General features: G+C 55.0%; 4 protein-coding genes across 4 annotated transcripts; 2 read left to right on the top strand and 2 right to left on the bottom strand.

Annotated features, from left to right (window-relative positions):
• Positions 1 to 537: 537 nt before the first annotated feature.
• On the top strand, positions 538 to 3,312 carry WHR41_03325 (uncharacterized protein; the record flags this gene model as incomplete). Its single annotated transcript, XM_069371931.1, has 1 exon — positions 538 to 3,312. One exon carries the CDS (start codon positions 538 to 540, stop codon positions 3,310 to 3,312), a length of 2,775 nt encoding a protein of 924 aa, XP_069231088.1.
• Positions 3,313 to 3,482: 170 nt separating this feature from the next.
• On the bottom strand, positions 3,483 to 6,535 carry WHR41_03326 (uncharacterized protein; the record flags this gene model as incomplete). Its single annotated transcript, XM_069371932.1, has 3 exons — positions 6,484 to 6,535; positions 6,362 to 6,433; positions 3,483 to 6,314 (listed from the first exon to the last, which is right to left on the bottom strand). Exons 1-3 carry the CDS (start codon positions 6,496 to 6,498, stop codon positions 3,483 to 3,485), a joined length of 2,919 nt encoding a protein of 972 aa, XP_069231085.1. The 5' UTR covers positions 6,499 to 6,535.
• Positions 6,536 to 9,207: 2,672 nt separating this feature from the next.
• On the bottom strand, positions 9,208 to 9,666 carry WHR41_03327 (uncharacterized protein; the record flags this gene model as incomplete). Its single annotated transcript, XM_069371933.1, has 1 exon — positions 9,208 to 9,666. One exon carries the CDS (start codon positions 9,664 to 9,666, stop codon positions 9,208 to 9,210), a length of 459 nt encoding a protein of 152 aa, XP_069231086.1.
• Positions 9,667 to 10,290: 624 nt separating this feature from the next.
• WHR41_03328 (uncharacterized protein) lies at positions 10,291 to 12,418 on the top strand (the record flags this gene model as incomplete). The annotated part of the gene is made up of 2 exons (XM_069371934.1): positions 10,291 to 10,934; positions 10,991 to 12,418. The coding sequence occupies exons 1-2, from the start codon at positions 10,503 to 10,505 to the stop codon at positions 12,416 to 12,418; spliced, it is 1,860 nt and encodes a 619-aa protein (XP_069231111.1). The 5' UTR covers positions 10,291 to 10,502.
• Positions 12,419 to 12,556: the final 138 nt, after the last annotated feature.

Here is a 12,556-nt window from a genome sequence, read left to right on the forward strand (position 1 = left end):
ACAGGGTCGACCCTTTCTCGTGTTTACCCCCTTACTGTTTTCCAGTGCTCTTGTGAATTTGCGGTAGAGATGCGAGTACTCGGGTACATGCACGTAAGAGTAGTTTGGTTGATCAAGAGATCTCCAGTGCAGGAGGCGTGGGGCAGATTGTCACATGAATCCCACAAACGTCATGCCTTCCAACGCCTCCGCGCGTGTTTGTTTTCTCCGTATGAGGGTCATCAGCCGATTCCGCTCCCCTAAACAGTGCATATCGGGCATGGCAGTTCCTCGAAACACTGCACACGTGGATTTATTCGCAGTGAGCCTTCCTGCAGCTGCTTTATCCAACAGGTGACCGACACGACAATTTGCCTGGCCGCCACGTCAACCTCGCAGTAGGCGCGACAGGCACCCGCTCCATCCGCCAGCGCATAGGACGTCGAACTCTATCCCACCGGTCCACCGCTATGCCTTGATACCCAATCTCAGCACTATCACGCTTCCTCTCGTGACCGCAGAACAGGCACACTCAACCAAGCGCGTCGATCGGCCGCCATGGCCTCCCAGCAGGCTGTCAATCAGTACATGCGCCAGGTCCTCCACCACACCGAGCCACCGCCGCCAGTCAACGCCAGGTTCTTCTACACCAGCCCTATCCCTATAGATGATCCGCTGTCTCCTCTCCCGCCGCCCGCGAACGCTACCACCGGGCCGGCCAAGCTGCCGCCTAAGCCATTCTCAGAGTACGATAACGCAGCTTTGGAGAAGTCATGGCTTACATTGAGGAAGAAGATTCTAAAGTACCAAGAGCAACGAGGTGAGAAGAGCTTGGATGATAGTGGAAGTCGGACAAGGAAGGGTAGTCAAGAAACGAGAGAAGGGAAACGGCCGTCTGTCTCTAAGCCTGCCACGCCGCGGTCAAAACTACCGAGGACCAGTTTGAGCCAGGTGGACACTCCTTCGGACGTTGACACGAGCCAGGATGTTTTCGTCGGACCTTCTTCAGTGCCAGAGGGCACTCAGTTACCGGACGTCACGGGCACACCATTCATAAGGGCACCGTCGCGAAAGAATTTGAGCAGCATTCCTGTTCACGATGGGAGTCCAACTGGCAGGGAGCGGACGGGGAGACCCAGGATCCACCAGCATGATACCTACCAATGGGACGATGCAACACATCTGGCGGAACACAGCCCACCACCGGTCGAGAAAAAGCAGGAAAAAGGACCTACGGACAGTGTAGCGGTAGGCGTATCCCGCCTTCACCACGTTGCAATGCCGGACCTCAAGATGATGCCGCTCTATTGGGACCCTGTTGGTGACGTAGCAGAGGTGATGCGAGGCACGTGGTTCTACAAGGACAGTATGCTTCCCGTGGAGACGGCTGTAGCCAATATGCTCGAGGCCGGGTACATCGACCTCCAATGCTGGACGGAGACCTGGAAAGACGAGCTGGAATCTGCCATGGAAGTAGGCGCTCTCGGAGAGATGAAGATTGTCCATAAGCTGTGGCCAGACAAACCGTTAGGTCGGCTGGGATCGTCTTCAAGAAGAGAGAGTGGTAGTCGATCGGATGCTGCGAGAGGAGACAGTCTGTTACGGACCGTAGCCACCAACAGGACTGAGCTGGAGCCGGAGACGCCCGAGCAACAGCGAGAAAAGGCGGCTGATGCTGCTCGCGATCTCATTGATATTTCGACTGGGCCCGGTGGTGCTGACAATAAGGCCTCGGGCGCCAATGCATGGGGAAGCTTAGGTACTGTGCGGGCCTACTCGGGGCATGGGGTCATTTACGCAAATGCACGAGAGGCGAGGATACTGAAGTCGACACTTTTGCCGTCGTCCTATTATGGGCGCCGGCCTCTGGCGAACTATATCCGAAAAGGCCACAAGCTCGGAGTTGCAGTCGTGCGCGGCTTCGACCAGGCGATCTGGGATAGGCTCCACCCGGGTAAGATTGGAAGTTCGAAGGCTCAGAAAGCGGAAGGCGGGACGTCGACGTCTGCTTCAGGAGCACCTCCAAATGCCAGAAGGAAAACCGACCCAGACCTGGCTAACGCGGAACGGCCAAAGGTGACCGATCTTGTGTTTGTCATTCACGGTATTGGCCAGAAGCTTAGCCAAAGAATGGAGTCTTTCCATTTCACACACGCGATCAACGCCTTTCGCCGCGAGGTCAACGTGGAGGTTGGTAGTAGAGATTGCAAGACGAAGTTTCGAGAGAGCATGGGCGGCATTATGGTCTTGCCAATCAATTGGAGGCATGCGCTCTCATTCGAAGAAGGCGGTTATCGAGATACCGAGGAAGACCCTGCTCATAACGAGTTCAATCTACTGGATATCACGCCGGACACCTTGCCGAATGTGCGCAACATTGTGTCGGATGTTATGTTGGACATTCCGTATTACATGTCAGACCACCAGCCCAAGATGATCGCTGCGGTCATTCGCGAAGCAAACCGGGTGTACAAGCTTTGGTGTTCGAACAATCCCGGTTTCTCCCAAGAAGGCCGAGTGCACATGATCGCGCATTCTCTCGGATCAGTGATGGCTGTTGACATCCTCAGCAAGCAACCCACTCGCATCCCAGACCACCTCTCGGACCCAACAAAGATGGACCTCGATGCAGAAAACCTGGACCACCTTCTCTTCAACACTCACAATTTGACGCTCGCAGGGTCGCCCGCCGGATTCTTTCTCCTGCTCCGCAAAGCTCAGCTAATGCCTCGAATCGACTCCCAGTCCGCAGCCGCAGAGGAGGACCCCACAGCACTCACCGACACCATCTGCGGCCGCCAGGGACAGTACGGCTGCCTAGCCGTAGAAAACATCTACAACGTCATCAACGGCTACGACCCCGTGGCCTACCGCATGAACGCCGCCGTGGACTCCTCGTATGCCACATCGCTCAGGAAAGCCAATATTCCCTCCGCCACCACCGGCTGGTTCAGCTCGTCGCTGTTCGGCGGCACCGGGTCGTCCGCGAGTGCAGCGTCCGCGCAACCCCCGCCCGTCGTCCGCTTGCCCTCTAATGTGGAGCTCGAGACGCATAATTTTACGCGCGAGGAGGTCGCGGAGAAACGGATGCTGCTGCTTAACGATAATGCGCAGATTGACTTCTTCTTGAAGTATGGCGGTGGTCCTTTGGAAATCCAGTACTTGACTATGCTCGGTGCGCATAGCAGTTACTGGACTTTGAGGGATTTCGTAAGGTTCATTGTCGTCGAGACTGGAAGGAAGCCTGGGAAGAAAGGCACTGTGCCGGGGATGAGGGCCGTCAAGAATAAGGTGGCGCTGGGACAGGGCGGAGGGAGTGCGCATCTGCGGTGAAGTAGTTGACTTGGTTGAGGAGGACGCCTTTCTGATCTTTTGATCTGATGCAACGAGTGACGCATTATACCCGATTTGTTATTGTTTAATAGACTACATACACGTCTCACGAATCTCTTCATCGCACGCTCAGGCCCGCAAGCACACAGATTGCAGGACCAACTTCCACCTCAACTGGTAGACTGCGATTTCACATCCATCACACCCCTTCCAAACCACTCGCTCACAGTGCCAAACCCCTCACCACTCCTCCCCAACGCATCCGCGAAAAGATCGTTCCTCGTCGCGCTCTCCTCCTGCGCCTTCTTGATCGCCCGCACCGTCTGGTTCTGCGGAGTGCAGATCGGACACTCAACGTCATCCTCATGGCCAGGGCTGACGTTCAAGCACTGCTGGTGGAACGAGTGCTTGCACAAGAAATGCACGACGGGCAAGTCGAGCGGCCTACCACAGCTGGAGCAGCGCGTGGCGCTGAAAGACGCCGGCTGCGAGTTCAGCGCCGCGATCTCTGTTTGCTTCTGGGTCGTGTCGGCGCGGTAAGAGTCGATCAGGCGCTGGTTGGAGGCGATTTCGGCCCTTTCGCGCTCGACTGTTGCGGAGAGGTATTTCTTCACGAGGCCCATGGTTGCAACGGCGTTTTGTGAGAGAGTTTGTACGACTTGGAGAGGTGCCATGAGATTGTCGGCGTCGATTTTCTGGAGCACAGAGGCTACTTCGTCGTCGGCTTCTGCGAGGACCTCGGGAGAGGATGTGAAGTACGCGAGTGCGGCAGGGTATAGGCCGGGCTCTTCGGGTCCGTACTTGCGGAGAGCCTTGATGGCCCCGCGCGTATCGCGAGCGGCGGTGTAGGAGCGGAAAACGTCGAAGCGAAGCCCCTGCTTCTCGCTCACGAGGATGGTGCCTTCTCGGAACTTCTCAAGATCGGAGAGTAAGAGCACGTTGCTGGTGTCGATGTGTGTGTCCTCCGATTCAATGAGAGCTTTCGCTTTGCGCTCGTACTCCGTCTTTTCCTCGCCAGATACTGTTGATGCTTTGTGGAGGTAGATCTCAAAGAGTGTTGTGTTAAGGTCGGTTTTGCTGTCGCGAGTGACCTCCGGGCTTGCTATACAAGCTTCAAGGAAGGTGATGAATTGCTCTGGGTGATCAATGAAGGCGGAGAAGGCGATTCGTGGCTTTGGTGTCTCGTACTCAATGTAGTCGCCCTCAGTGGTAGTTTCGACAACCTGGGCTTGACTTCTGGTAGATTGACCGTTTGTACTCGATGATGGCGTCTGCACCGCGCTGGCGTTCATGTAAGGGAGCGGAAGGAGGGCAGCAAGGTTCTGGACGGCACTGGTTGCCATGTTGCCTAAACGCCCACCCTCCTGCTCAACTTGTGTTTCCTGTACGATAACTGCATCTTTCTTTGGCCTGAAGTTCCCTGTGAAGTAGTCGATGAACATTTGCGTCATCTCCGTCGGGCAATGCTCAAGCAGCACTGTGCCGTACTTCATGAAGTTTTCATAGGCATCAATGGGCTGAAGACGCTGGATGTATGCCACAGCTTCGGCGTATTTCTTGAGGTCCTCGATCAATATGTCCACAACCAAGCCGTGTTCGTTGTGACGCCTTGCCAGAACAGCAGCCTGATCGTGATAGCCGGCTTGGCGGCACATGATGATTGCCGTATCTAGATCGAACTTCAGCTCTCCAGGCTGCTTGATGAAAGCCTCGAGCTTCTCAACGTCTTTGAGCTTTGCATAGCAGTTAAGTAGCAAGGTGGTATGGTCTGACGTTGCCTTGTTGTGCTCGTGAAGCTCTTCGAGATAATCGATGAGGTTCTTAATCCGTTGATTATCGAGGAACTTGCGGATGATCTGAGAGGGTTCCGTATTGTCGATAGCGCGCAAATATTGCTGCATCGCGGTGTCGTAGTCTCCCTTTTGATACAAATAATCGCCATACTTTCGGAAGATGACATTTTGTTGTACCGCAGCCGCCTTGTACTTCTGCGCAAGACTGATTGCAAGGAAGTACAAATCTCGAGCATAGAGGATGTCAAGCTTCTGCTGGAACGATTTCTCATGGTAGCGATAAAGCTTCCCGTCGATTGTGAGGAGAAAGATGTCTCCCCAGATGTTGAAAATGTTGCTGACCTGGTGGGACAATGACTCTGAGTGGGCGATGAACTTCAGATCGGTATCGAGAATTGTGAATGATGTCTGATTCAGGATCTCGTTGGCCTGGGTGCCACCAAATGCCCGTAGAGGCACCGAGCGGCCAGTGTTCGGTGGTGAGACGATGAGCACGTAGTCTTTGCTCATGCTAACGAACTTCTTCACTCCTTCGTAAGCGTAGGACGCCACTTTGCCGCGAGGTCCGTAAGTATAGATGGCATCATCTCTGGCTACAATGATCTCGTTTGTTTGGGCGTCCAATGTCATGCATCCAACGGCACAGCCATGTTCATCAAGCGTGCGAGCAGGCGTGCCCTGGCCTTTACCAGAGACAGATAGAACCGATAACCGGGATGTGGTTGCAATGTACAGCGCTGTGGTGTTGGCTTCTCTGAAGATCAAACCTGTGATAGGCTCCTCGGATTCGAACACCGTCCTCTGCTTTGTGCCTCTATCATGGATGAGGTCGCCGCGTACTACCGTCACTGCTCCATTGGCGAAGCCTACTGCGAGTTGGCCCAGCTCACTTGTGGCGGCGAATGCAGAGACAGGAAAGTTCTTCCGGCCGTTCTGCACAGTAAGGGTACAAAGACACTTTGGATAGCCAGTCCTCTTCTCTGTCTGATCGAGCGCCCAGACTTTGAGCTCCGGCTCACGAATCAAGTCTTCTGCTATCGACAAAAGATATGACGTGTCTTCCACATGCTTGATGTGAGATATGTTCGCATCGTGGGCTTTCCAGGACCGAGAGGATTTGAAAGATTGATCCAGTCCATGTATAATCCCATCCGGAGTGCCAGCAAAGATGTTCTGAGATCCTGGCGAGATGCAGCTCACGCTTGCTTGCTACTTTTGTCAGTACGAGCTCATTCGATAGTGAGTCTTCAACGAACATCAAGCGCCACCGAACCGTCCCCATCTGGCAGCCGGACTTGCGAGACATCGAAGAAGCGAAAGGCTTTCCACTACGAGGGTCAATAATGGCTCAATACTTGTTACACTTGGGATCACATACCGACGTCAGAGCCATCTTATCACCAATCCATCCCCTTTCAATGTGAGGTATACGTGATGATGCTTCCTTCGTGCGCTCATCTGCGGTTGGCGTGGCTGGAAGGCATCACGCGTACGCTTCATACCGGTATTAGATGTTCGCTCAGCTGGCCACGTGCGCACGCGTACCCCACAGTCGCGTCCGCCAAAGCCGACGCTCGAGTGCGTTGCCGACATTGATCACAAGAGCAACAACAATGTTTAATTTCAGGATAGCTAAGCTATCTATCGCACCCAGACACATAATCTACCTTCGCCATATCCGGACCTTACAAGTCGACGTTTCAGCCATGCAATTGATCTACAAACAACACCTAGTCGGGCCTTCGAACGCGCTTGTTCCCTAGCAAAACCAGCTCCCTTCCAAGAGACACACCAAAAGCACATATTCTCCCTATAGTAATCCGGGGACCGATCATCCGGCTCACGCTGGATCCGGCTCACGCCGCCTCGAGTACTACCCAAGCCATCTGCACGCCGACCTGGACTCACCCTGCGAGCCTCACAGCACGGTCTCATACGCACGCGTGATCAGCCACGAAGCAGCAGGTGGTGTGCGCGAGGGATGCTGGCCCGGAACTTAACCCTAAGCAGTTTCTTCGGTTTACAACAACAAGTATCGCGGTGCCTTCTTTCTCGCGAGAGGTTGGGCAAGCTGCCGGCCTTCTGATTAGCTCTCGGATCCATGGGACTGGAAGAAGCTTGTCCGCGAGGATGCTTTGGACGGTTCTGCTGGAGATGGAGTGAAACGCTGGCTGGATTTTTCTGCCCGGTGTCGATCGACGACAGTCAATCAGCAGCTTCATGCGTCGGTTTGGTAAGACCTCCTGGAGGCGCGCGTCGAGGCTTGCTGGCTGGGCACAAGCTCTGGTCACATACGGACAGCTCTTGTAGGATTGTATGTTGAGGAAGAGTGAGAGAGAATGGACGGGAATTGCCGGGTGCTTCCCAGATTGGAACTCTGCCTTTTGGATCCGCGCAACTGCACGACAATGATTGTAGTTTACACGGCTGCTGAAGCTTGCTATGCTGGATACCTATGCCGAGCTGCTGGAGTGTTCTGTTGGTGACATTAGCACTTTGAGTAGTGTCTGAAGAGATGGATTTGGCTGCGGTCAGCGGCTAGCTTGAAGAGAATACAAGAAGAGCATGGCATCGGGGTCAAAGAAGACCTTTCAACCCACAAACAGACCTTTGCGCTGATCGGAATGCTTCTACCTTCGCCTTCTGCCGTACTCGTCTGAACGACTTGAATGTCTAGCGAGACAGTAAGGCTCACACACAGGAGCATTTCGTTCGGTGCTGTCACCTACACAATGGCGTGTTATAAGCTCCTGCAATCTTGTGCTTCCCGCCAAGCCAGCTGTCTTACCAATGTCAACCGTTGAATCAGGTGTCGATGACACCACACTATCCCGCAGCTCCTCTGAGGCATCAGGATCTCGTACGCACCAAAGGCAGATGCAGTCGCTCAATTATTCGCCCAGCAAAATCGACGCAGCAGGGACGTCCAGCGCATCTCCCACACCCGCCACGCTGTCTCTCGACAGAAGGCCAGCCATCCTCCACCTCAGTCTCCCACAATCGTATCCCAGAAGCCTGTATCGCAGTCCCAACACAGATGCAGTCGAGAATCCCACGTCTCGTTGTCCGACCAGCCGCGTTAATCATCTCCATTCACATGGACCCTTACGCTTCAACAGGCAGAGCGTCGGAGTGGATGTCGATCGATGAGCGCCGACCAACAACACGAATGGCCTGCGCCCGCCTTTTTGGTGGTGTCGCTGAGCCGCCTCGCGTGACAGCGGGATGAAGAGCGGTTTTTTGCTGATGTACTTTGGCCGTTCGGTTCGTTTGGACCATGCCTCTCGAAGCTTGGCGGTCGCGCTGAGTGAAGAGATGGAATCAAAGACTTGTCCCTGAGGAGAGTGCTTTCTACACACAGATGGGATGCTGGATGCTGGATTCGAGCGTTAACGGAGCGTCTTGCGACGTGTTGTGATCAATTGCCATGGCTCGGCACACGATTTGCGAGGAACGATGGATACTGGTAGAGGCTGGATCATTGACGTGTGTGGTGGGGATGTTACAGTGTTGTTGCGACAGTTCTATGGAAACTCGATATGAATAATTCGGTTCGACGTCTGTGGAAACGAGTTGCGAGGCTTTGGTCGAAGTGCACATAGGATTATGGGTCGTGACTGCGCGGCTCCCGAGTTATTGGCCTAATGACCGCGAGGAATCAGAGCGCCAATCAACACGGACTGGACACTAGGTTTGGCAGACCCAAAAAGGCTGGGTGAACAATCGCTGCGGCGCGGGACCTCTCTCGTGTGAGGCTCAAAGTTTTGGCTTGTCCGCGTTGCGCTTTTGCCAGCTAATTTGACTGCGTTTCCGAGAGTCCTCACCCATTGCGATTGGTTTGATTTCCTGCTGGGGCTGGTGGCATGAAGGTGTCGCGCGGTCTGGCTCAAGTGCATGAAAATTGGGGTGCTCCGGCCGTGGAAACTTCTGAAGACCGGGTGATCATTGAGGGTGGTAATGGGGCTGCAGAGCGCGCCTGGGCGCGGAGCCGTCTTCTGAGTCTTGCGGGGCAAAGAAGGCGGCCTATTACTTTTTTTTATACGTATTCCCCTTCCATTACTATTACACGAGCGAGCGGCTAACTACTTTCAGGCAGACTGGCTCAAGCCAGCACCAATGCAGCGCGCCCAATCATGCCGAAGCACAAGAATGTCCCGATGAAGTACAGCGCGCTGCGGGCATAACTCCACTTGATGGAGGCGGTGTTGATGTAGTTGATGGTGTACAGCGTCCGCACGACGAGCCAGCTGGCTGCGAACAAGCTTGTACCCAAGTCGCGACCCGCCTCTTTCTCCGCCAATAGACCTGCGAATATTCCGGCGACGAACAACGGCATGTTCTCGAGCGCATTGCGGTGGCAGGACTCGGCGCGCTCGTAGGCGGCGAAGTCTTGAGGGCTGAGGCGCTGCTTAGTCTTTTCGATCAGAGTCGTGGATTTTGGGTTGCGGTTGTCATGTTTGGCGGGGTCGCCTTTGGTGGAAATGCTGATTGCGTGACCGTGGGGGTACACGGCGAGGGCGTAATACAGAGGGATCGAGATGAGAGGGAAGTTGATGGCCATGGTGGAAGGTCGTCTGTATTGGTCTGCTGCTCTGGATGAAGCCGATTTGGCGGGTTTGAGTCGCGAGAACTGTTGTTGAGGTCTGAAGTTGTGGAGCAAAAGTCTTGTGTAATGTACAGGCTACCGTTGATGAAGGAAGTGCGGGCGACCTTAGAGTTCGCCCACAACGGTCGTCTTGAAGCTATGATGTCGCCCTTGCGCGACGGAGCCGAGGCTCGTGAGCGTCCATTGAGTTGGGTGCGATCACTGCGATGTAGCAATAGACAGGCCATACTGTCATCTTACCAACAAGAACACTTTCTGTGCCTCAATAGCTCCCATACCGATCAATGTATCCTGATTGCTTATCCCAGGCGTGCCAATGGGTATTTCGGAGCTCCCAACGATCATGACGACTCACCACCAGAGCTACCACCTTGGCGGAAAGCCAAAGCCGCCATCCCGCCTTCAGCCCCGCGCTCACCTCACTTTCGAACCTTGCTGCATCCTTGGCTCCATGCCTCTTTGGGTCCGCGTGGGATATGCAGGCCTTCCATCGCCCGCCCGCGTGAACGTCACGAGGCTGGCGGGCTGGGCAATTGAGTTGCTCGCGATATAGCTGCGCTCCTCCCGATAAGAGCTTTTGCCTCCGCCTCTGCTGGGCGAGGCGGACTTCCATCCGTAGGTTTTAAGAGCTCGGCTCTCTATTTCCCCTCGCATTCTTTGCCTAGTGAAGCACGCCTGAATCTGTGGATCTCTCTTTACTCCATTCGAAGCTCTTGTGTCGCCGGAAGCACGCAGCTGACCCAGCACGACCGTGTACTACGAGCTAGAAGAGCTCAGGTCTAGCGGCTACAATGTTGGCTCTGGCCATCGCCATTCTGGCGACCGTACTGCTCACACCCTTCGCAAATGCTCAACTTGATTCCTACACTGTCCTGGCCAGCGTCGTCTTCCTCCGCACCGGCGATAGGACTCCTCGAGTCTTGGGAACGGTTCCTTCGACTCTTACGTCTCTAGGAGCGCAGCAAGCCTATGATGCTGGCTCTTTTCTTCGCGATCGCTATGTCTCATCAACTAGCTCCAGATCTGGCATGGACAAAGCGCCTCTGCGAGGACTGAGTGCTATGTCAATTGATCCGAGGCAGTTCTACGCTCTGGCTCTGGACTCACAGCCGACCATCGCGAGCGCACAGGCTTTCATCCAAGGATTCTACCCGCCCTTGCAACTCAACGAGAGCACAGCTTCGCTTTTGGATCCAACGAGCGTGCTAGCAAATGGAACTTATGTACGCACCAGACCTTCGAGACCGTACAGACAAGCCTAATGTTGATATTTATCTAGATCGAGAGCCCACTCAGTGGCTATCAATACGCCCAGATCCGGACGACAAATGAACTAGATCCCGAGTTTATCTACATGTCCGGTTCCTCCGAATGCCCGGCTTTTCAACTTTCGGCATTCCAATACGCAGCTTCGCCGGAATACGAAGAAATTCAAGCGTCTAGCAAATCTCTTTACGAGAGAGTGGGCGCAGAAGCTCTCTCAGATGTGCTTTCAGAAGGATCGTTCGACTATGCGAACGCCTACAGCATCTACGACTACCTCGGGTACCAGGCTGAACACAATTCCACCACGGCGGCTGCCTTAGAGTCGATATCCGACGAAAACAATCCCAACAACATCACAGACCTCGACCAGCTCCGCTTTCTCGCCGATTCTCAGCAATATGCCCTGTACGGCAACATGTCCGCGTACAACAACCTCAGCACGCCCTCCAACGGCCTCCCCGGCAACACAGACGGCTCCATCTCCACCATCGCAGGCAACATGCTGATCGCCAAAATCATGACCCAGCTCCAGCTCGCCATCGACACCCGCGGCCGCTACTTCAAACTCTCCCTGCTTGCCGGCGACTTCCACCCCCTGCTCTCCTTCTTCGCCCTCACGGGCCTCTCCAATCTCAACGGGCCCAAATTCCGCAGCATCCCGGAGTTCGCCTCTACAGCCGTCTTCGAGCTCTTCACCCACGACGCCTCCGCTTCCTTCCCCTCATCCACCGACGACCTCTGGGTCCGCTTCTACTTCCGCAACGGCACAGAGGAGCAGCGCGACCAGACGCCCTTCCAGTCCTACCCGCTGTTCAACCACGGGCCCAGCGAGACGGATATGCGCTGGCAGGACTTCCAGGCTGAGGCGGCCAGGCTTTCGCTCGGCAGTGTGAGCGAGTGGTGCGAGGCGTGCCAGGCTTCGACGGTGTTCTGTCCGGCGTTCAACGCTTCGCTGTTCAGGGCTGCTGCTGAGGCTGCGGACGGAGGCGACGCGTCGGGAGCGAAGCCTATTAGTCCCGGTGTCGCGGGCGTGCTGGGCGCTGTCGTGGCGCTGATTATTGCTGCGCTGTTCTTCGCGATGGCTATGCTCTTGGGTGGCGTGAGGTTGCACAGGAAGAAGAAGGCTGCAGCTGGAGGTGGCTTCCAGGGTGACGCTAAGATGCCTGCTGACCGGGACGTAGAAGTGCGCAGTAATGACCACAAAGCTGGCGCCACCGTTGTTGGACGGGAAGCATCTGTTGATGAGGGGCAGGTCGGAGGGCCTGTTGCCGGCGGACATGAGAGGGTCGGGAGCTGGGAGATGAAGCAGCCTGGTAGCGGTGGTTTGGGAGCTGCTGCCAGTCAGAGGTCGAGGCTGAGCTTTGAGGAAGATGTGGACGAGGACGACCGGAGGGCGATGGATCCGTTCGCTGATCCTGTGAAAGCTGATGAAAGGGTTTGAAAATAGTGGGCTTGAAGATATGGCAAATTGCTCAAGCAAATGGATTTACGAATAACTACGTTCACGGAACACAGGAATCACGATAACTAATGAAGATGCGAGAAACCCTCTCAGTCACCTACCATCCTTTCGCAATGA

The sequence above is a fragment of the Cladosporium halotolerans genome, assembly GCF_011745625.1.
Source record: "Cladosporium halotolerans strain TM138-S3 chromosome Unknown Sca8, whole genome shotgun sequence".
In the NCBI taxonomy this organism is placed as follows: Eukaryota; Fungi; Ascomycota; class Dothideomycetes; order Cladosporiales; family Cladosporiaceae; genus Cladosporium; species Cladosporium halotolerans.